We start from the raw sequence: 23,584 nt of genomic DNA, 5'->3' as shown, positions 1-23,584 counted from the left end.
CTTCTCAAGCTTAAAACAAAAGTTTCATCATACCATTTCCATCTCAGAGATCACACCGATTCCTCATTGTGGGCAGAAAAAGGCTCAGACTCTCTGGAAGGGCATTCAGGGCCCTCTATGGCATCCCTGGCTCGCTTCCCACCACACCCTTTGTGCCCCTCGATGCTGCCGTATGTGTCTTCTTGATGATTCATGAACTTAAAATTCTTTTTTTTTTTCTCTCTCTTTTTTGGCTGCCCCGAGGCATATGGAGTTCCTGGGCCAGGGATTGGATCCAAGCCATTGTTGCAACCTATACCACAGCTGCAGCAATGCCAGATTCTTAACCTACTGTGTGGGGCCAAGGATCAAACCTTCATCCCAGGGCTCCAGAGACATCACCAATCTCATTGCACCACAGAGGGAACTCCAGAACCTGCTATTCTATATTTCATGCCTCCACTTTCTGTTCCTTCATTTAGGAAAATATTTACCTTAATTTTAGCCAACTCAAATGGTCCCATAAGTCAAAACTCAGATCTGGAGTTCCCGTCGTAGCACAGCGGAAACGAATCTGACTAGGAACCATGATGCTGTGGGTTCTATCCCTGGCCTTGCTCAGTGGGTTAAGGATCTGGCATTGCCATGAGCTATGGTGTAGGTTGCAGATGCAGCTCGGATCTGGCGTTGCCATGGCTGTGGTGTAGGCTGGCAGCTGTAGCTCTGATTGGACCCCTAGCCTGGGAACCTCCATATGCCACAGGTGTGGCCCTAAAAAGCAAAAAAAAAAAAAAAAAAGAAAAAAGAAAAGAAAAAAGAAAACCAAAAAACAAACTCAGATCAATGGCCATCTAGCAGTTGCTCTTGTCTCCCTTCCCACATTACTTTTAGCACCTAGTTGACTTTGTCTTGAATTATGATTGGTTCTTTTAATTTCTGCTCTAAGTTCTTTACTAACAACCCTTTACTGAGTAACATGTGCTCTTTGTTCTTATCACCTCATTTGATATTTACCACAACTCTTTAAAGTAGTGTTGGAAGCTCCCTTTGCCAAGGAGGAAAATTGGGCCTCAAAGAGCTCGAGTTTCTTTTAAGGACACGCAGCTGGTGAAGCAGAAGAACAAGAACATCAGCCTGGGTCTGGTTTACTCCAAAGCTCAGTCTCTTTTCCCCAGAGCAAATTATTCCCAATCATTACTGCACATGGAAATCACCTTGGCAAATCTTTAAAAATTGTTCATCCATGCAGACATTCTGATTGAACTGGTGTGGAGTGTAACCCAGGTCTCAGGGTGTGTTATTTGTGAAGTTGCTCAGGTGATTCTAAGTGCAGCATCATTTGGGAACAACTGCCCTAGGCTATTCGGTGCCCCTGACCCCCGCCTCTGCTATTCAGCATGTAGTGTGCTTAATACATGTTTGCACTGAATCTTGTGTCCAAATGCTTTTCTGGTCCACTGGATGCCTTATCCCTAAATTCTAAATTCTAAGGTTGGCAAAGATTCAAATGCAAAAACAAGCAAAGAAAGAAATTACTTATCTGGCCAATATGAGCCCCAAATTCATTTCCAATGAAATTTCCAAATCCATATAAAGAAATTAGGATGCATAGGCCAAAGTTTTAACTAATTAATCCTCAGTTGCTTTTTTTTGGCAAGAAAGCCTGCCTCCTTAACATCCTCCAGCCCCTCCTCTTTTTCATCCCTCCAGCAGCTGCATGTTGACATGACTTGTCCTTGCAGACTGATCCCGAGGCAGAGCCCACCTCCTTGGGAAGAGACATTGAGATGTGCAGGAGAAGCATGTATAGTATGTGTGCACCTTGGCAACAGTCAGGTCACACTCTGAGTCCTAGAGGGTGTTCCTGTGGCAGGCTGTCACGGCCATGCCCTGTCTCAGAAGTCGCCAGAAAGAAAAAATCATCTCATTGGAAATGTAATGAGCAGACTGTTCATTCTGTATTTGTCTTTTCATTAGAAGAACAGCATGGTGCCCAAAAGAATCCTCTAATAATCATTCATAATGTGAATGTTAATCCAGAATGACATTTTTATGGGACCAAACAATATTTTGTGATGTTCTATTTGTGCTTTCATGTCTCCAGCTTATCTATACAAGACACAGAGATCAATAAATCAGACTTAAAATTTTTAAAAACTCTCATTGAGTCACTCACTTCTCATGCTGCGTTTACTTTTCCCTTCTGATAATTTGATATTATTACAGCCAGTTATGGAAGGAAATTTGAAAACCAGACTACCTCTTTAGAATGTCTGTCCCATTTAGGACTTTATTTATAATTTTTAGTATTAAATTCTATCAATGAGGAAGCATCACCTGATAAAACTGAGCTGTGACTTTACATGAAGTTTCTAATGAGCAGAATATGCATTCTTATAAAATTCTATTAAAGCCTCTGTTTTGCTGCATCTGAGAAGCAAAAAAACCTCAGAAGATCTTTCAGCATCTATGAAGGTAAGAAAACTGTTCTTCTCAGATGTTATCCGGTTCAGATATTGGTCATTGCTAGCCATAATCTAGAACACATGAGAGGTATGGATGTCCTTTCTGTATGCTGAAAGGTCTGGATTATTTACATAATTAATTCACCAAACTTTATCTGGAGTCCTCTCTAGGTGTCCACACAAAAACATAGTCTATAATACAGAGCCAGCTCCCATTTGCTGCCCAGTGACTCACACAGGAGTGTTCTTTTATAAGGATGGTTAATGCGAAGTTAAATAGTCTCAGTTAAATGATGTCCTAAGGCAGTAATGAAGATGCTGCAGGGTCTCCAATGCCTGAGCGCTAAGTGAGCTGTTTAGGTGGGTGTTTCCTCGCAGAAAGCCTGAGAGTGACTGGGTCTAGGTGGTGCTGCTGTCTTTAACTGTCGAGCCTGCGTTTCTTTGATTGTGGAAACAAGAGAGTGGGCTTGGAATTTTATTTCCAGGGTCATCCCGGCTCTCATCTGTGGTGAGTCTGAGGGTCTGTGAGAATTCACGGGGGTGGGCTGGCCCTGGTGGCCTCCGGGCAGTGAGGTGTATGTTCAACTTGGAAGAGGTGAAATGTTGGGAAGGATATCAGCCACACCAGTTATTTTAACAAGCAATTTAATATAAAGAATTCCTAACTGGATTCTAGAAAACATAAAGGAAATTGTGAGGCATTACAGAGATAGGAAGTGCGGGAAGCAGCTACCACCCATAGGGATAGAAGGACAAAGGGAAAAGGTTGGGTTTTGGAGAAGAAATTCTGGAGCTGAAGCAGGGGTCCTGCCCACGTGGGGCTGGTGCCTCTTAGAGCCACAGTGAGGCTGGTTCTGGAGTGTGGGAGAAACTGCAAACTGGAAATCGCTGCTGCTTCAGGAGAAACTATTTCTGGAACACCCACGGGAATGCCTAACAGCAAGAGCAGCCTCCCTCTAGCGCCTCCTTCTGGGAGAGGCTACCAAGAAGCAGCTGGCAAAGCAGAAACGTAGGTTGTAGCCTCAGCCCTGAGCCCTGAGTGGGGCAAGGCGGGGTGGGTGAAGATTTGAGAAATGACAGTCAATAACCAGCGCTGGAGGGAGTGGGAATAAGGACAGCTGCAGTCAAATCAGGAGTAACATCTACCGCCTCCATGCATCTACTTTGTGTCATTTTACCCATCGAGTCATTAACCCTTTTAACAAGCTTAGGAAGCCAGTATTGTTATTTTCCTGTGGCAAAGGAAGTGCTGAGTCAGAAAGGTTAACTAACCTCTCAACCCTCACCCAGTGGTGTGAGGGGCGGAGTAGGGACCTGGACACAGGACTGTCTCCTTGCAAAGTTCTTCCCTTCACAGTTTGCAGTGTGTGCTGGAAAAGTACCTTGTGCATCCAAGAAGCCATGAGGGGTTTGACTAGAAAGGTGTGGATTATTTGGAAAGGTGAGTTTTGGCAACCTTGTGAAGGGTAAGGGATTTGGGCCCTACAGGCAATGGGAATCAATGAAAATTTTGGAAAATGGCAGTGAAATAGCGGAAACATATTTTAGAGAGATTTATTTGGAAAGAGTGAGCAAGAGGGCTTGAAGAGAGAGGAGTCTGGTGCCAGTGAGCTTCATTATGAACTAGTTACAATAATTTTGGTTTGGGTGGGGGCAATGAGAAAAAAGGGAGGAATTCCATCGTGGCTCAGCGGAAACAAATCTGACTAGCATCCATGAGGATGCAGGTTCAATCCCTGACCTTGCTCAGTGGGCTAAGGATCCAGCGTTGCTGTGAGCCGTGGTGTAGGTCACAGACGCAGCTTGGATCTGGCGTTGCCGTGGCGTAGGCCAGAGGCTACAGCTCCCATTCAGCTCCTAGCCTGGGAACCTCCATATGCCACGAGTGCAGCCCTAAAAAAAGACAAAAGGAAAAAAAAAAGAAAAGGAAGAGGAGAAATTTTTTGAAGAAAGAATAGGAATGGCTGGACATATTTTTGAAAAGTAGGGCCCAAAGATAATTAAGTTTTGAGGTCTAGAAATCTAAAAGGATAGTGACACTGCCTTCAGAAATAGAAATTCTGGCATTCCCATTGTGGCTCAGTGCTAAGGAACAAAACTAGTATCCATGAGGATGCAGGTTCGATCCCTTGCCTCCCTCAGTGGGTTAAGGATCCAGCATTGCTGTGAGCTGTGGTGTAGGTCACAGAGGCAGCTCAGATCTGGTGTAGGCCAGCAGCTGCAGCTCCAGTTCGACCCCTAGCCTGGAAATTTCCATATGCCATGGGTGTGGTCCTAAAAAGCAGAAAAAGAAAAAGAAAAAGAAATTCTGTGAATTCTGGAATGTTTTTCTCTTTGGAATATGACTTTTGCCTCCTTGCGCTGCTCCCATTCCTCCAACACACCACGGTTGGGTGGACGGCATAGAATTCCCAGTGTTCTGCCATTTCACCTGGATTATAATCAGTAAAGTTGATAATTTAGATTTGAGACATAACTACTTACTGTAAAGTTAGGGAAAATATTAGGTTAGAGATAAGGAAATGGATTCTACTTTCAGTCTGCTGTTATTTGCTATGTGTTTCACTTTTTCTGAGTTATTTCATAGTGTGGCTAGAAGGACTTATTGGGATAATGGATATCAGTGGTTCTCTAACTTCTATATTTATCATAATCACCTGGGGGAGCTTTTAAAAATACAATACCTGGACCCATTTTCAGAGTGTCTGATTCAATTAACCTGGAAAAGGACCTGATAGTATTTTTTGCTGAGGGCGGGACCTCTATGGGTGGGGCCCCTAAGAGATGGAGATCCAGGAGGTGGTGGCTGGGTGAGGTAGAAGGTGAGGCCAGGACCTAGTATTTTTTTTTTTTTTTAAATCAGCATCTTGGAGTTCCGCATTGTGGCTCAGCAGAAACAAATCCTACTTAGTATCCATGAGGATGTGGGTTTGATCCCTGGCCCTGCTCAGTGGGTTAAGGACACAGCGTTGCCTTGAGCTGTGGTGTAGCTTGCAGATGTAGCTCCGATCTGGCATTGCTGTGCCTGAGGCGTAGGCCAGCACTTTGACCCCTATTCTGGGAACTTCCATATGCCATACCTGCAGCCCATCCCACACCAAAAATAAATTAGCATCTCTGGTTATCTACTATTTGAAGGCTCCCTCATGTGCATTCTCTACTGACCTCAGAGTGTTTCACTAATGCAAAGGTCAGGCTCAAGAGCTGTCAAGAAAACTCACCAGGAACTGGTTTGCCCCATTACGGAAGGTGGTGAGCACCTTGCCAAGATAGAGCCCAGAGAGGAAATGATCTCTGCTTGCCAGTAGAGACACAGCCCAGTAGGCATTTTGGCTTTTCATAGCCTCAACCAATGAAAACACATTTAAAATTTCCGCTGGACTTAGATAAGAAGAGCAAGAATCTGTCACTCTATTTTCTAATTTTATGTGGGTACGATAGGGCTCTCTGAGAGGGACAGGTTCTGTGCATGGCTACCATTCTTAGAAGGGCAGCATATTACATCTAAGTTGTTCAAGCCCAGTAGAGCCCCAGTTCACCCAGAGGGTAGGGCCTGAAGGGTAATTAAAACTACCCTTGAAAGTCTCTTAAAAATACATGAAGATAGTGGAGCTCTGCTCACACAGTTCAACACAGCTTTTTGTCTAGTGTTGAAGTGGATCGTTGCTTCTTCCTTGGGCCCTTAAGGGATGGTTGGTGTGTGTTTAAAAAGGGCCATTTGTACCTAAAAATATATCTTTGATACAAAATTCCCACCTAGAGGGCTGAGAAGGTCAAATTGAGAGAGACTATGGCCTAGAGACAAAGAGGCTGAATGAAGGAAAGGAGTTTTTCAAAGTTGTCACAGTGAGAGGCTTAGCCAGCTCCCACCTTATGCACCTCACCTGAAGGCAGAGGGCACAGGTTCGTGTTATAAGCTCATGTATCTGAGTACTGTAATTACTAGGTATAGAAATGAAGACACAAATCAGTTTGGAGCGGAATTTCATGATGATGAGCTGCTAATGTGAGGGCATTAGACTCTCCTTGCCCAAGGGAGAGGATATAACAGGATCTTTCCAAAATTCTGTGGCTCATCAGTTTGCAAAAAAAAAAAAAAAAAAAAAAAAAAAAGCCCTGGAGGCTTCTGGTAGGGAGAGGATGCCAGACTCCATGCTCTTCTTTCTGAGAGTTGAAATTAGAGAAACCTGTTTCTACGAGTGTGGCACTAAGTATCTCTGCTGTCATGAGAAAACTTCAAGAGCCCAAGGGGGAATTCCTTATGAGGTGATACAGGCTCAAAGAAGGGTTCTAACAAAACCCTCTGGACCTAGCCACCAAGATATGTTGTCACTCTTTGAGAACAATGGCTGAATATATGAGTGAAAATGCAAAGAGCTATACCCTTGAAATGCAAGTACGAACTTTGCATGGTACAGGGATCTGACAGCAAGGATATCATCTGATCCTTGAGCTAGAGTCATTGCAGCTCCAGGTGATGTTCAGTGAGGGAACTTACCTAAAAAAGTCAAACAGTCAATGATGCCTAGACCAAAGAGACTTTCCAGTTATGCTGTTTAGAAGTACTGACCCACATGAGCTTAGCAGTGAGTCCCTCGAATTCTTGGACAATTTGAAGTGGGAACTCCAAGAGAAAGATCCTGAATTTCTGCTAATTAGGATACGTTGATAACCAAGAGTGTAAAACTGGTAAAGAGGGTTATACAAGTCATACTAGCTTTCACATTTCAGGTATTCATTTATAATTGGAGTAGGGACAAAGAGTATGGGAGAATACAGTTCTCACCAACATGCTAATGTTTATGTTTCAATCTTTTACATTATCTATAGGAAAATCGTTGGATTGTAAATTTCTGATGCTTTCATGAGCATGAGTGGGTCATTATATTTATGTACCTGAAGATTTAGTTGAAGACACGTCCTAAGCCACACAATAAATGTATAAAATGAGAATTTTGTTGACATTAAGAAGTGTTTATAAAGTAATTAATGGTTTTCTGTTCTTACCTTTTAATTAGTGTGGGTTATTTTTCATAAGATTAACACTAAGAAGTCAATATTGTCATCTCTATTTGTGTCTCTCAGGAAAACTTCTACGGTAATATTCTTTATTTTTTGTTTTTTGTTTTTTGTTTTTTGTCTTCTGTAGGGCCACACCAGCAGCATGTAGAGGTTCCCAAACTAGGGGTCTAATCAGAGCTGTAGCTGCCAGCCTATGCCACAGCCACAGCAATGCCAGATCCGAGCCACGTCATCTGTGACCACACCACAGCTCACAGCAATGCCGGATCCTTAACCCACTGAGCAAGGCCAGGGATCAAACCTGCAACCTCATGGTTCTTAGATTTGTTTCCTGCTGCGCCACAACGGGAACTCCTACAGTAATTTTCTAATTGTACTCAACCCACGAAATGTCCTTGGCAAGAAGTTGGTATGCATACTTATGCAGAGATTCAAAGTTGGGTATTCTTTTGACATGTATTGTATACCATGCTTGATGGAAACATTCTTGAGAACATAAATCAGATATTGCTTGCAGAACAATTGAATCATTCATTTATTCATTTATTTATTTTAAAAGAATATTGGTTTATTGAATATCTGCTGAATACCTGGTGCTCTGTGGTAGAATCAAGAGTGAGAAGGGAGAAAGGAAACTTGTGCAAGGAAAGGGAGGAGGCAGAGAGCCTGCCTAAAGAAAACAATCGTAGTCATCCTTGGCTTTTCCAAAGAGTTGTACTCTTGTAGATTAAGTTTGGTAAAAAGTTGACATTTTACAATATTCTATCATAATCCCTCCATACATTCAAAGTATCTCTTATTTCCATTACTACAGATTTGTAGATTTTTTCCTTATAGTTCTGTACAGTCATTATTTTTATACCTAAATATTGTTATTACAAGCAATAGAATCCTAATTTCCCTGCTTTCAGTCTAAATCCTTCCCATATCTACATCTATAAATCTGTTCTCCTTTTAGTTTTAGTAAAGAGTTTTAAAAATTAGTTTTATCTCTTTACTAGATAGGAAATTACGCATTTTTTGTTTTAATGGTTATCTTTAAAATTTTAACATGCTTACTTAACAATGTCTATCATCTATTAATATTTCTAATTTCTTGGGAGTTCCCATCGTGGCTCAGTGGTTAACAAATCCGACTAGCAACCATGAGGCTGCGGGTTCGATCCCTGGCCTTGCTCAGTGGGTTAAGGATCTGGTGTTGCTGTGAGCTGTGGTATACATGGTTTGGATCCCGAGTTGCTGTGGCTCTGGTGTAGGCCAGCAGCTAGAGCTCTGATTAGACTCCTATCCTGGGAACCTCCATATGCCGTGGGAAGCAGCCCTAGAAAAGGCAAAAGAAGACAAAAAAAATATTTCTAATTTCTTCTCAGCCTTTTGGCTAAGATCAAGTGTATTAATATTTCTAACCTTCAAAAATATTAAAAAATTAAAATACTTACGTCTAATCCCCATATTGATATTGTTGCCAATAATCATTTTAGTTTGATTTGTTACCAGAGATTAGTAATTACTTATTTTAAAAAATATATCCATTATTGGAAATTTAACTGCTTATGTGCAAATTTCTTTGCTCAACATTTCCACTTGCATTCCTTTTAGAATATATTTCCTTTTTCCTGATGTTCCTTTAGATAGGATCTATTCTTAGAAGATTTTGTTTCTTTGAAAATGCCTTTATTTTATTCTTTTTCCTTAATGATAGTTCAGCTGGATATAAAGCTATAGACTGAAATTTATTTTCTTTCAGGGCTTGGAAAATATTCCATTGCCTTCTTGCTTCCATCACTGCTTTGGAAAAGTCTGCTTTTGGTCTGATTTTGTAAGCTTTTGGTATGATTTTATTTTGTAAGCAACTTGTTTTTTCTCTCTGGTAGCTTTTAATATCTTCTATTCTCTGAAATCTCTCTACCATATGTTTTAGTGTGGAGTTATTTTGTTTTTACTACTTGGAATTTATGCTTCTTAAAACTGAAGGTTTTAGTTTTCCATTCTGGAAAATGCACGTCTTTCTCATTTTCTCTCTTCTTTGTTTCTGAAATTCCTACTATAAGATATATAATGGAAATTTTCATTGTACTTTCCATGTCTCTTAACTTTTTTGACATTTTCCATTTCTTTATATGGATAGAATTCTGGATAATTTCCTTAGGTCTGTCTTCTGCTTTGCCAATTCTCTCTTTAGCTATATCTATTCCTCTATTCACTATATTCACTTTTTCTTCTTCTCTTTTTATTTTTAGGGCTGCATCCACAGTATGTGGAAGTTCCCAGGCCAGGGGTTGAATCAGAGCTGCAGCTGAGTCCTGTACTACAGCCAGAGAAACACAAGATCCAAGCTGCATCTGTGACCCACACCACAGCTTATTGTAAAGTCAGATCCTCAACTCTCTGAGTGAAGCCAGGGGTCAAACTTGCATCCTCACAGAGATGATATAGTGTCCTTAATCCGCTGAGACACAATGGGAACTCTTGAGTTTTTTTTTTTAAAGCACATTTAATCAGCATCATGATCAGACTATTACATTTAGCACTCTAAATGTGAACAACAACAACAAAAATGCCTACATTAAAATTTTTTGTTGGAATGCTTTGTACTTTCCACAGAACAGAACTAAAATACTTATTATGCAGTCACAAATATAGTTTTTTTTTTTTTCTTTTCTTTTCTGGTAGCAGTTAGGCCCTCCTGCTGTAATTGGTTAAGTTCACAAACCTATTGTAACTTCTAGCTCTTCTGTCACTTCTCTGGCTCTTTTCTGCTAAGCACTTTTTTTGTCTTGGCTAAAATTAAAATCTTCTGCTGTAACTACCTGTGTTGCTGGAACACCCATAACCATCTTAGTTTTGTTGTTTGGCAAATTATTGGTCTCCACCAACTTAAGGACCAGAGCTTCTGCCTCCAAAGTCTTCTGCCTTTCTTCCTTAATGGGTCTAGAATTTGAAGATTGATTGTTGTAATTGACAAAGTCACTGTAGATTTCATTACCTCCAAAACTACTTCCAGTATTACCCAATCCACTATTGCCATCAAATTCTCCACCAACATGGCTGCCAGCAAAGCCATCAGAACACTGAATTTTCCTTCATGACCAGAGTTGTCATTTCCTCTAAAATAATGTCCACAGCAACTGCCAAAGTTTTCAGAACCATTTTGAACTGGATGAGGCACTGTCCATCTCTTGCTTATTCAAGGCTCTCTTTATTTCACAGTTATAGCTATTTATATATGGCATTTCTGAATGACAGTCTTATTAATGGAGTTGAGGTCACCAAAGGTTACAAAAGCAAAGGCTCTCTTCTCGTCACTGCCCTAGTCAGTAATGATTTCAATCATTTCATTCTTCTTATACTGCTCAGAATAATCTCTTACATGATGTTCTTCAGTGCCTTCTTCACTGCTACTGACAAGGTCTTTTTCATAGGTAACTGGGCACCTGGTCTTTGAACACTTTCTCTTGAGACAGGCTTCTTTGGTTCACAACTCTTCCATACACCTGTGTGGCCTTGTTTTCATGATGCATCTGCCTGCACCACAGTGGCCTATGTCAAAATCCAAAGCTTGTGGAGTGTTCAATGTTTGAATCTCCTGTTACCACATTACCACACAATCTGTGGTTGTTTCCCCTGGCTGCTCAGTCTCTTGCTGGTTTTTTTTTTTTTTTTTTTTTTTTTAAGTTCTAATCTATAATAAAGAGCTTATACAACTTTGAGCTCTTTGGAAGACTGAATTAGACATGATAGCAGCAGAAGGAAGACTTTAAGAATGCTCCCTCAGCTGTGGCCACAGGTAGAAAATCACTTAGTTTTTAATATCAATGGTTATATTTTTAATTTCTAGATATTACTTTAAATTCCTTTCAAGTACAATGAAAGGAAAATGACATGTGAGGGTGAGCTGTTTCCCTTCATGGTTGTCTATATAATCTACCTAGGGATCTGATTCTGCTATAGTTGTTATAAGGAAAAATGCTTACATGTCCAAGAAATATGAAAATTGCTTTTGGACATCATCTTACTCTTTATTGCTCCAAAAGAATGAATCACATTCTAGGCAGGATTATACTCCCTAGATTTTATTTACTTATTTATTTTAAGGACCACTTTCTCCATGAGCTCACATTTCTTAGCAGTTTTCTCACAAATTAAAATGCATATCTAGGGACAGTTTTTTTTTTCATCATGAATAAACATGAGTATAAATCTATTCCATACACTTTTAGAATAATTGTAAAAAAAAATTCTCCACCCTCTCCCCTGACCCACTTTTTAAGATTCCATTTGGACAAAGATTCTCTCTCTCTTGTCTACATGTCTCAGAAATTCATGTTAAGGACGTACCCTTGATTCCTTTACATTCTGAAGAGACTCTTTTGCTAATTTGGCCACCACCACAAGTAACCCCAACTAGAAGGCTGGACTAAGCAAGCTGTAGATTAGAAATCAATCAGAGGAGTTCCTGTTGTGGCTCAGCTGAAAAGAACCTGACTAGTATCCAAGTGTGATCCCTGACCTCACTCAGTGGGTTAAGGATCCGGCCTTGGCGTGAGCTGTGGTGTAGGTCACAAATGAGGCTCGGATCTAGTATTGCTGTGGCTGTGGTGTAGGCCAGTAGATACAGTTCCAATTCAACACCTAGGCTAGGAACCTCCATATGCCTCAGGTGTGGCCCTAAAAAGACTAAATAAATAAATAAACTCCTTACTTCCTACCCCCATGTACAAATTGTATTAAAAAAAAAAAAAAAGCAATTGGAGGTCAGTGCCAGTGTGTGTATTACCCCAGCGTAATGGACTATTTCTAGACCAGAAGGTAGACGTGAGATCTCCTATTGTTCTTAGAAACATTACCTAATAATCCAGGATTATACAAATCTTCCCAAATTGCCTTATGGAGAGAAAGACCACCCATACTTCATGTTACACAAGGTAAAAATATTATTGCTAATAGATGCTAATATATTTATGAACACTGTGCCTTTAAAATATTTTAAAATACATTCTTATATTTGAATATGATTCTGAATTTTTTTTCTTGGGCATTGTTGCTGAGAAAATTTTAACAGTCTCCTTCTTCAGGGTAAAGACCCAAGAGTATTATGAAAAGTATTTTTAAAAATTATTGACATGTTGAGTGTTCCCGTCATGGCTCAGCAGTAAGGAACCCGACTAGTATTTATGAGGACATGGGTTTGATCCCTGACCTCGATCAGTGGGTTAAGTATCTGGCATTGCTGTGAGCTGTGGTATAGGTTGCAGATGTGGCTCGGATCTGGCGTTACTGTGGCTGTGGCTTAGGCTGGCAGCTGTAGCTCCAATTTGACCCCTAGCCTGAGAACTTCCTTACACCGCAAGTGTGGCCCTAAAAAGATAATAATAATAAAAAAAATTGGCATGTTAATTTAACCTGAGTAATCAAGCATTAGATAGGAATTTGGGTAATATTGTGGAATATAAGTCATACCATGTTTGAGTTGATACATATTTTTGAACCCTCTTCAATTGTGGATTATTCCACATGACAGAGTAGATTTTTTATTACCAGAAATCACAGATTTTCTAGAAAAATCTCAAAATGATTTTATTTTAAATAAAAGTTAAATGTATAACTAAAAGACACTTCCTAGTAGAGCTTTTTTTACATGTGCCTCTACAATGATTTTCTGTCTGGATTACACATAAATGAAATTAGAAATCCTTTGGCAGTCCATATGTCCTCATGTCCTCATTTTTGTTTGAAAAATATGGTCATGGAACCAGGTAAGTCCTTTTCACTAGCCCATTGGACAGAATACTTCTCATTGAGTTTTAAGCAGAGAGCACTCCATTGTAATAGAGAAGTACCTGGAGTGAGTTAGAAAATGAATATTTGAGTCCAGGCTCTGCCTCTTCTAGGCCTTTTTATGGTCTTGGGAAAATTACTAAATCTCTGAAGCTTATCTCATATTAAAAAAGAGAATTGGAGTATCCTGTGGCCTATAAGTTAAGTATTCATCTTTGTCACTGCTGTGGCTTATGTTCAATCCCTGGCCTGGGAACTTCTGTGTGCCATGGGCACAACCAAAAAAAAAAAAAAAAAAAAGAATATTCATGTCTATATCTAAGGGTGGGTCTAAGGAGTAGATTCAGCCATGCATGTGAAAGTGCTTCTAAAGAGGTAAAATACACGTGTCCCGTGTAGCCCCCCCAGAAGGCTCTGGGAAAGGGCATGTCTGCCTTAGTCACTGCTGCATTTCCAGTATGTAGCACAGCATTGACTCATAGAAGATGCTCAATACAGACTGATGGAATGAATAATAACTGTTCTTCCCTGAAGATGATTCAGAGTCTCTTGCTTACATCACAGTCTAAACCATGAGATTTCTTTTGTTTTCCCATGAATAAAATGCAGAGGTGGGAATAAATTATGTGTATTGTTCCTTCCAAATGTTACCTTCTATGATTCCATGAATCCTCAGTCTCAGGATCCTGGAAGGATCCTCATGTGGAAGTCCTTTTCCTATGACAGAACAACAGAATTTTCAGAAACTCTTAAATTACAAGTGTACAACCTGCAAACCAGAGGGATCATCTTTTTTTTTTAATTGAAGTATAGTTGATCTGCATGCTGTGTTTCAGAAGCACAGCAAAGAGATTCGGTACGTGTGTGTGTGTGTGTGTGTGTGTGTGTGTGTGTGTGTGTGTGTATACCTACATATATACCTCTTTCAAATTCTTTTCCCTTATGGGCTGTTATAGAATATTGAATATAGTTCCCTGTGCTATATACTATACAGCAGGTCTTGTTGGTTATCTATTTTATATATGGTAGTGTGAATACATACATCCCAGACTTCTAATTTATCAAGGATCACCTTGATGCAATCACTCAGTTCTGGAAAAATAAATGAAAATCACCAATGAATGAATGATTAATAGCCAGAAGATGTATTCAGATTTATTTGTCTGTATAGACCATCTACTGAGTAACTCTACTCCAGTTACTAAACACTGTAGAGGAGGAAAATTTCTCATCTGTGAATCATGATTGTAATAAAATCTCCAAGGGCTGGTGTAAATACTTTAAAGAACACGAGTGCTTATTATTTCATGAGCGTTGTTGAGAAGATAAGGCACTGTTTATAGTTACAGCAATATATAAGAAAATTAAACCCGTACTCCTTTCTCCTAGTTGTACTCTTTAGGCTGGGAATATTTGTCTTGATTAAGCACAATTCCACAATGACGACTCAGAGTTCAAGGCCTTTCATGAAGTCTTCATTGCTGTTGGAGAATAATGATCAAGGGGCAGATGCCAAAGTTTATATATGGGTGGGTTGACTTTCGGAGACTCCCATTCAGATTTCGTTGTCTGAATTTCCCGCTATTTGTTCGGCTGGTGTGCAACCTCCACCTGTAACATGAGGCCCCTAAACATTTGCAGATGGGTTTGCCGAGCTCCCCAGCCTCTGCCCAAGTGCCCAGCATGAGCAAGCCGGCTGAGTGGATACTGGCTGCATCTTCATCACAGAATCATTTGAATTGGGTTTACAGGCAGTAATGTGATTCCTCTCATCTGTGGAACTTAGGAAAGCCTGCGATGCTGTTAAGATAGGATCGTGTAGACTGCCTGGGGAAATCCAGAGCCTGTGATTCAATTACAGGGGCTTTCACAGGGTTAGTCAGTACTGGGAAATGACAAAATCTAGTTAAGTTCAAAAATAGTCTACATGGTCAGTTGATCGTGCTGGTCGGATTTGAATCATGCTTTATTATCTAGAACTGGATCGCAGTGTGAAGGGACAGATGAAGGGTTCTTCTGTTCATCCAAGTGGTTCTCCTCTGCTCTTCTTTGGGTAAAGAACCTACATAGAAATCCAGTTTGGCTCGTGAAAAATTGTCAAGTAAAAGAAGACAGGCTTTCCGTTTCCTTCTTTCAGCCAGTTGTCATCCGCTCCAAGTTCTCCTGTCAGCTGGGGTGACCGCTCATTTTGTTTGTCACCCAGCTTCTTCCGTTTTCCACCCGACCCCACCTCGTGTCCAGCACAGGCTGGCCCTTTCCCACCTTGATTGGCACATGTTGGACAGCTCTCTAAGTTCCTTCACTCACCGAAATACCACCTGTATGAGGCTGGAGTACCTGCGATAGGGACAACTGCGGTGTGTGTGTGTGCACAACCTGCAGCTGATACCCACCCTGGCCTTCACCTGGAAACTCTCTCTTTGCTTGAAACTCAAACTTTGCCCATTGGCAGTGCCCGTTCTTGACTCTTACCCTTTCTGCCCTGAGAAATTCAAAAATTACTTAACTATTTTAGGCAGAGCTAGAATGTTCTCACTGCTCCACCTTCCAGGCCATATCCTTGGGCCTTTTATCCCCTACAGAGTGTTGTGAAACGGAGTAGTTCCTCAGAAGAATTCTGCCTCCCGCTTCTAAAACCACATTGTTGTTTCCCCTTGCTGACCTTTCATCCTTTTTTTTGACTCCCGTCCTCAGAAACTCTGGAGCCCCGTGTGCTTTTCCGCCCTCCCAGGACACAGCGTAGGCATAAGGGACCCTTCAGTCTCAGCCTGGCTCTTTCTGGCCCGTGCTGCTGAGGGGTTCCACGCCACACCCTTTCTGAAACATGCCTTCCCAGCTGGTCTGTTATAGTAATCCTGAGAATTAATCCCATTCAACAAATACTCCCAGTAAGGTGTTCTAACTGAAAATGGCAGGAGTATATATGGCTTGCTTTTTTAATAGAAGACTTAAAGTGTTAGGGTCTCAGAGTTCCTGCTGTGGCTCAGCGGAAACGAATCCACAAGGATGCAGGTTCGATCCTTGGCCTTGCTTGGCAGGTTAAGGATCCGGCGTGGTGATGAGCTGTGGTGCAGGTTGCAGACACAGCTCAGATCCTTTGTTGCTGTGGTTGTGGAGGAGGCCAGAGGCTACAGCTCTGATTCAACCCCTAGTCTGGGAACCTCTGTAGGCCGAGGGTATGGCCCTAAAAAGCCAAAAAAGAAAAAGAAAAAAAGTGTTAGGCTCTCAACCAGGAACAGTGTCATTGTCGCCCCGTGCCCCCATCTGGCAATGTTTGGAGACACTTTTGGTTGTCACACTGAGGAGAAGGGGAGTTGTTTTTGGCATCCAGTGATTAGAGACCAGAGTTGCTTCTCAAGATCCTACAACATGCAGGACAGCCTCTCACACAAAGCTGAGATAAAAGGGGAATTTCATGGACAATGTCTGGGCAAAAATGTCTGGGGGAAATGCTCTTTGAAAAACACAGACACGTTGTGTTGTCACTTTTTCTTCAGGTCATTCAAGTGTGGGAATTTCTGAAAAGAAGGATGGGATTCTAGAGGGACAGGGAGCAGCGTGACTCGGGCGCTGGTCACCTTGAGGTGCTTGAAGTACATGCAGACAGCGCCTTGCTTAGGTCACCCCCAAACATATTTCAACAGGGGAGAGAAAATGGGGGTGAATTTCCCTTGCTGGAGGAGAGCTTATCCCCATATCCTGGGTTTTTGCTACTTGTGTGTAAGAGGCACGCTCGATCAGGATGCACAGATCTCAATGAAAGGTGAGGGATCTTGTATGTTTTTAATCAATCTGAGAGAAAAAAAAAAAAGCATTTTAGCAGAGAGCAAGCACTTATACGGAAAACAGTAATACAGACAAGTCAGCGGGGCTGGATCTAGCTGCTACGGAGAGAAACCGGATTTATAAACGCTGCCAAACATGCTTGGCACCAAAAGGGGATAAGCACTTAGATGGCAACCACAGGAGAACACGGGTGAAAATCTGGAATAATTTCTCAATCTGGGATACAAACCTCACCCATGAACTCACAAGAGTTGTTGTCAGTAAGTCATGCCTTCCCTGAAAATCTTTACAAACTTGAAAGACACCTCAAATTGCGATAAGTGTGGTCCTAAAAAGGCAAGGGAATCATTTCCATAACCTCAGGGGATTTCTTTTCACCAGAGGGTTTGACAAGACTATCACAAGTTTAAAATAACAAAGTCAACACCAAAAATTCACTTTATTATGTTCTGATTTCACAGAAAATGTAGACTTGTAAATAACAATAGTTCTTTATAACAATCTGCATGACACTTTTATTAGCTTGTGGAAGTGGGAGGTTTGGCTAAACAAGAATCCATGTGAATATCAGGGAGAAAAAAACCAGAGCTGGAACAACTACAACTTAGAAAAATAATGATCATGTTGGGCTTTGCAAACCACCTGTCACCTTGTTGATCCCCAGAAAAATGTAAAGAACATTCTCATGGATGATTGAAAATTTTCGCCGCCTAGGTAAGAAGGTCAAAATCAGCATGCCTTGGCTGTCAGCTTACGCCAGTGGACTGTTTTGCACAAGGTCAGCACAGACTGACAAAAGCAATTTACCAGCATTGGAACTGGGAGGTCTGTTTGTTGAGAGTACAACTCTTGCTCTTAAGATAAGGAAACTCGGGTTGAAGTACAGTAAATAGACACAAAAGAATGGTTCTGGTCCACTGGACACCTCTCTGAGCCTTTATTTTGAGAGTGGGCAAGAGGGGAGATGAATGTTCTTTAGCTGAGCGAGACAACCCCGGCCCCGGGCCAGCCTTTAATAAATGAGAAGTAACAACAATATCCTGGCTTGAAAATACTGTCAAACCCAAGCACATGCACGGTCATGTTGGCTGCCTCTGAGAGAGGGAGTCCTGCTGTAGGTCTCACAGAGTTGATGTAAGATTCTTTAATAAGTTAATAAGGCCTAGAAATGTCAACGTGAAGTTGGATTTTCTGATGTTAAAGCTACCTTCCTGGAAAGAGAAATGTGACACCCGATGTTTTCATGCTTTGTAATAACTCCTGTAAAGAGGCCCATGATTGTGACAATTGAAAACATCTCTTAAAATTAACCTTGGCAGCCTGGAGCAGAGCTGCATAGCAGGTATGGACATCTGAGCAGAGGCCTGAGGCCCTGAGGCTCAGGGGCCTCCAGACGCCTTGGAAGTAGGTGCTGGGAGGGGACAGGGAAGCAACAGCAGAAGGAGGGGTGGAGGGATACCTACAAAAGCTGAAACAGCCACTCTCCACCATCATTAAACTCAGCTGGTCACTTGGCAACAGGTACCCAGGTCTTTCCCTCTTACTACCACCCTCCCCCACACCGCCCCCGCCCGCCCTCAGGTCCAGGCCACGTGCAGATTAAACTGCCATTTGATGGATCCCTCTGGGGCTGCTCATTTCAATCCAGTGATGCCCATATAAGGAAGAGCAGATAGGTAGTGTTCAGGGGTGCCCTGTGCCTTTCCCACCTCCATCCTGAAGCAGCTGTGGTCCGATTAATATGCCAGGGGCCCCCATCTCTGAGGGGCATAGAACCAGAGCTGAGGGTGGTCATGGCACAAGTGCGGGGGCATTTGTGCTTGAGTTTAGACCATTTGAGGGGATAAGCCAGCCTCTCAGGGCAGGGTGTTTCAGAGCATGAGGGACTCTACCAAAGGCTGTAACTTGAATGTACCTTGACAAAGCGTGTTCACAGAATACAAAGATTGGTCCGCACCGCAGACCAATTTAGAGGCAAACCTATTGAAGAAAACAACCCATCTGCTAAGTCTCAGAACCATGAGCAGATAATATCTTTGTTGAAGAAAACTCCAGTGAACTAGTCAACATCTACTATGTGGAAGGTTTTCAGGTATGGCAGAAAATCAGTGGGCATCATCTTGCACTTAGAAAACTTCAGTTTATTGTAAGATTTTTATTGGGAGGGACTTTATAAGGCAATTTGACCTGAATGGGTTCACTCAGTTTATTTTGGATGATGCATGCCATATATTCCCTTAAAATCCTCAGATAATCAAGAATTTAGTATCTTTTAGAATCAGGAAATATTGATCCTTTACCAAGCCCTAAGGAAAATGAGTTTGAAATTATCTTCCCCTTTTTAAAAATGTGGAGATTCTTTCCACAATTATGGAGATTTCTCTTTCAGAATAAAAGCAGATAAAAATTCTCACTCTCTTATTTTGCCCTCCACAGTGGCTGCATCTACTGCCACTTGAGATGGTTGCCATAGTCTCTCTTACAAATTAGGACAATTTATGCAGCAAGGGGCAATTTATGAGCAAGGGGACATGGACATGTCTTGTCCCCTTCTTATCAGGAAGAATACATTGCAGTTTAAAAAGAAAGTCCAATCTAAACATCCCAGGAATAAAGAAATGAGCAATGAACATCCCCTCAGGATGCTAAAATTATTTAGTGTCTACCAACTTAACTCTGAGGCAAACTAGTTTCATTTAATAAAGTGCTTAGCTTTCTTGAAGACTCTTGGAGTGTGGTCTTGTTTGTGGGAGCAATGGCTGGTGTTTGTACCAATCCCTTCACCACCCCCCCAACCTCTCTTGGACTCAGTTTCCCCAGATACAGGCTGTGGGGAGCTAGGATGTCCTCTAAGTTCCTTTCCACATCTAAATATATCTATGGATTTTTGACTTCCCAGTTCATCCAGTAGGAAGAGAGGCTGGTGGCTTGGGACACCCCTCCCCACAAGAAAGTCCCTCCATCCTCCCACACAAGCTTCAGCACAAGACTGAGCTTATCTGCTTAGCCCTCTACTCTCCCTGTGGACCCACACTGGGCTCAGAGCTGCTACCATCATGCTCCACTCCTCCCATCCTCTGAATTTTTTCCATGGGGAATAAAATTTCCATGGAATAAAATTTTATTCCATGGGGAATAAAAAGAAGAAAGACCGCTTTGGAAAAATCAGACAACTAATTTTGAGGTTTGGGGATGAGGGAAAAAAGATGAATTCTGTCATTTTTAAGAAAGCTAGGAGACAAATATCATTACGGAAAATCACTCCAGAAGGTTGATTTCTTAAGTCTTGGTCTAAATATGCTACTCTAAAGCAAAGAGAGAGAACCTGGAAGCCAAAGTATCAAAGGATGTTCAAGCATCAGTGATTTGACACCAGATGTACAGAATGAATCATCCTGTTAATACAGCTCTGTGGAGAGATCACATTTAGAACAAGAAACTAATGCGCAGGGGATGAGAAGTAGCTGCATGCATTTCACCTTTCTTTCATCTAATACATTAAATGGGGCAGGCAGCCTCTCCATTTTCCCTGGATGTCATCTTTTGGCTCCTGGCAAAAGCTGACCACAATTTGCATATTGATGTTTCCGTAATTACAGCTGGGTCCCTTAAATATACTCTCCAAGTTACTATTTGTTTGCAATATAATACACTAGGATTGCCAACTTTATAAGCAGGGCTATGTGTCATTTGCTTTAGGCTATGGTATCTTATCTTGTAAGCATCCAATGAACACAATTAAATATGACAGGTCTTTACACTGTGCTTGAAAGGTGATGGTTACTAGTTGATGCTTCTTGTCACATGTAGCCAGCTTCTTTTAGACATCCGCTTATGGTAGAGACTGTCCAGGCATGATTTTGCTCTGGAAACCGCTCTGTCAGCATTTCGGTTCTCTGGTCTTGTCATCCCCAAGTTTTCATTCTTAAAGACTCTCAGTTACTAAATTCCATGAGCCACAGGCATCACCCAGATAGGAATTTTATTTTCCCTGTTTTCCCTTATCTGTACAGACACATTTTCTGCTTCCACTCACTAGGTTACTTCCCTCCATCTTCCCTCAATAGTTAGAACGTACTGTCAGAACACTGTCAGTCATCTTAACTCCCTTCAGATGCTAAGTGATCTCATTCCCTAAAAGGTTCTTTATATCAAGTGGGCAGTGAGGCAAAGCAGTCACTTTCTGAGGCTTTTGCTATTGCAAAGATTCCAAACTGTACCAACCGACCGACCTTGTCACACCAGATTTTAATATGGCAAAATTGCCTTGAAATACTGCATTTGAAACCCAAGTTTTATTGAAAGTCATTGTTTTCCCAGCCAATTACCAATTACCCGAGAGGTGGTGGCTGTGAAAATCACTTGATCAAGCAAAAACCCTGCTTGGTCTTGTCAAGAATTAAAGTTAATTCTGTGGGGGTCGATCCTGCTGTCTTTATTTTATCCTCCAGAGAGAAGTATAGAATTTCTTAACCGTGAATATTTGTTGAAAAACACAGAGGAAGCTCCTTTGAGACACTCTTTTTCCCTCTGGCCAACTTCTCTAGAAAGAAGAGGTGTCTAGGTGGGTGGAGACAGTGACCTAGGCCCATCCCCTTCCCCTTTAACAGCCTGTCATGACCAGCAAGAGATGTGCCCCAGAATGCTGGAAGTCAGAGAGAATAGGGCAGGTTTAATGTGCAGCGAGTGGCCCCAGTCCTGGGTCCCAAGGGAGGGAGAAGGGGCTTCCATAGAGATGAAGGCCACATGCCTTAGGAAATATCTCCCAGTGAGAACCCAAAGACCCAGCATCCTTGCAGATCCTATGACGTCCTTGTGGGAGGGAAGGTGGATGGCCACCTCTGCTGGGGTCATGTGGGAGCCGCCCAGTCGGCGCTCTTTGGGGCCTTGCATGTGTGCACATCCAGGGCCTCCAGGCAGTCCTGGCAGCGCACGGCACAGCACCAGTGGAACTTACACTCGCACTTGGTCATCCGAGTGACTCGGGAGGTGTCATAGCCTCTCCCACAGCACATGACTTCACAGCTGTCCATGCCTCGGGAAGTCAGGTTGCACACACGACCTGCTGTACCCAGGGAGCCTGGAAGATAAGCCAGGGGGGGTGTCACTGAAATGGTGAGTGGAATACAATATGCTTCGGGAGGAAGGGTTGTGAGGTCATCCTCCTGCACGGGCCCCTGATGCCACCTCACCAGAGCCTGAGGCCTTACCACCAATTCTGTGGGCCCATGCAGTGTGTGTCAACCCTGGGAGCCACCTGCAGCAAGGGCCGAGTCCAGGAAGGATAGACGTGAAGCTTTGGATCTGCCATGGTTATCCCGACTCCAGCACTCCCACTTCTAGTTGACTAAACTTTTCAGGTTATCCTCCCTCAGCCTTGGATTGATGGGTCACTCAATGGACAAGGTCAGATGAGAATGAAAGGTTTTATCTTAGTCCCCTCTTTCCCAACGTCAAACCACATTAAGGGAGCAGTGGCTAAAGTTAGCTCTCTTAGAATTCTTGGTGTGTGGAAACTTTGAAGGAAGGGGACTCTGTCTCCCTGGACCTGACTACACTGGCTTATAAGACAAGAGAACTCTGGTTGCTAGAGGGGAGGAGTGGGCATCCTTTGTGTAAGACCTTTGAGAGGGAGTGATGCCCAGTTTGGTTGATCTTTTGAGCTTTGGTCTAATGAACCATCTGGATGTGGTTGTGTGTGAGGCATTTGATTGAAGCCAGGATTCTAAGGTCTTTGATGAATAAAACTGATATAAAAAGCCTGTTATGATGATGAGTGGACATTGTCTTAATCAGGATGATGTTTGCTAAATACCAATTCATATTTATGTATTTGTTTCTCAAAGAATTTCAAAAGTAGGAAGCTTCTTAGTTGTTCTCTTCCTGGGGAAGCACCCAGAATTCTTGCACAAGAGCATTATCAGATAACAGAATCAAGTGTAGTGGACATTTTTGGAGAGTCTGCTCAGCTTACAATGATCCTTTCTACTGTTTCCTCCTGTACAGAGCCGGAGCCTGGCAGCCGTGTTGAACAACATGACTCTGCTCTGTTGGCAGCAGGTGATTAGACCAGAGGTGAGCACCTGACTGGAGCTGGGCCAATCAGGTAGATGTCCCTGAGGATTTATGACTCTGATAGAGGCAGTATAAATTCCAAATATAAACTCAGTAGCCCATGGAGGCCACGTAGCATGAAGAGGTCTGTGGACTAGAGGAGGTCAGTATAGAGACAGTGAGGATAAGACATGGAAAGAGAAGGCTGCCCAGATCCTGGACTATTTTCTGGACATTTCTCTCTGAGGTCGGGCTGCATTCCAATCTTTGGATTCCTAGAGAATGTGTATCCTTATAATAAATTTCCCCCTTTAGTTCAAACCACTCAAATTTCTATTACTTGCAATTGACAATCCTAAATAAAAGATAAACATAGAGAAGCTAAACTTTTTATTTAAAAGAAAAAACAACTTTTATCAGGATGAAAAAGACAGTGACTTCATTTTCCGTTCCTCCATCATTTAACTAGGAATTTCTCCCTCTTCATAACTCCTCCAGTG

The 23,584-nt window shown here is 42.0% G+C and overlaps 1 protein-coding gene and 1 long non-coding RNA gene across 3 annotated transcripts in view; one reads left to right on the top strand and one right to left on the bottom strand.

Annotated features, from left to right (window-relative positions):
• LOC106506804 overlaps positions 762-23,584 on the top strand; it is a 38,877-nt gene continuing 16,054 nt past the window's right edge. Inside the window, exons 1-2 of one of the 2 annotated variants that reach the window (XR_002340271.1) lie at positions 762-2,952; positions 23,037-23,105. This is a non-coding gene — a long non-coding RNA (uncharacterized LOC106506804). Of the gene's footprint in view, positions 2,953-22,118; positions 23,106-23,584 lie in introns of those variants that run through there. The other variant, XR_001302366.2, reaches the window with a different exon arrangement.
• Positions 17,451-23,584, bottom strand: part of WNT2 (Wnt family member 2) — a 48,145-nt gene continuing 42,011 nt past the window's right edge. The window contains exon 5 of the mRNA XM_003134756.5: positions 17,451-22,110. Coding sequence (XP_003134804.1) covers positions 21,881-22,110 — 230 coding nt within the window. The 3' untranslated portion in view covers positions 17,451-21,880. The remainder of the gene's footprint in view (positions 22,111-23,584) is intronic.

Source organism: Sus scrofa, chromosome 18 (assembly GCF_000003025.6).
Source record: "Sus scrofa isolate TJ Tabasco breed Duroc chromosome 18, Sscrofa11.1, whole genome shotgun sequence".
Classification (NCBI taxonomy): domain Eukaryota; kingdom Metazoa; phylum Chordata; class Mammalia; order Artiodactyla; family Suidae; genus Sus; species Sus scrofa.
This window is presented reverse-complemented; position numbering and strand designations above follow the sequence as displayed.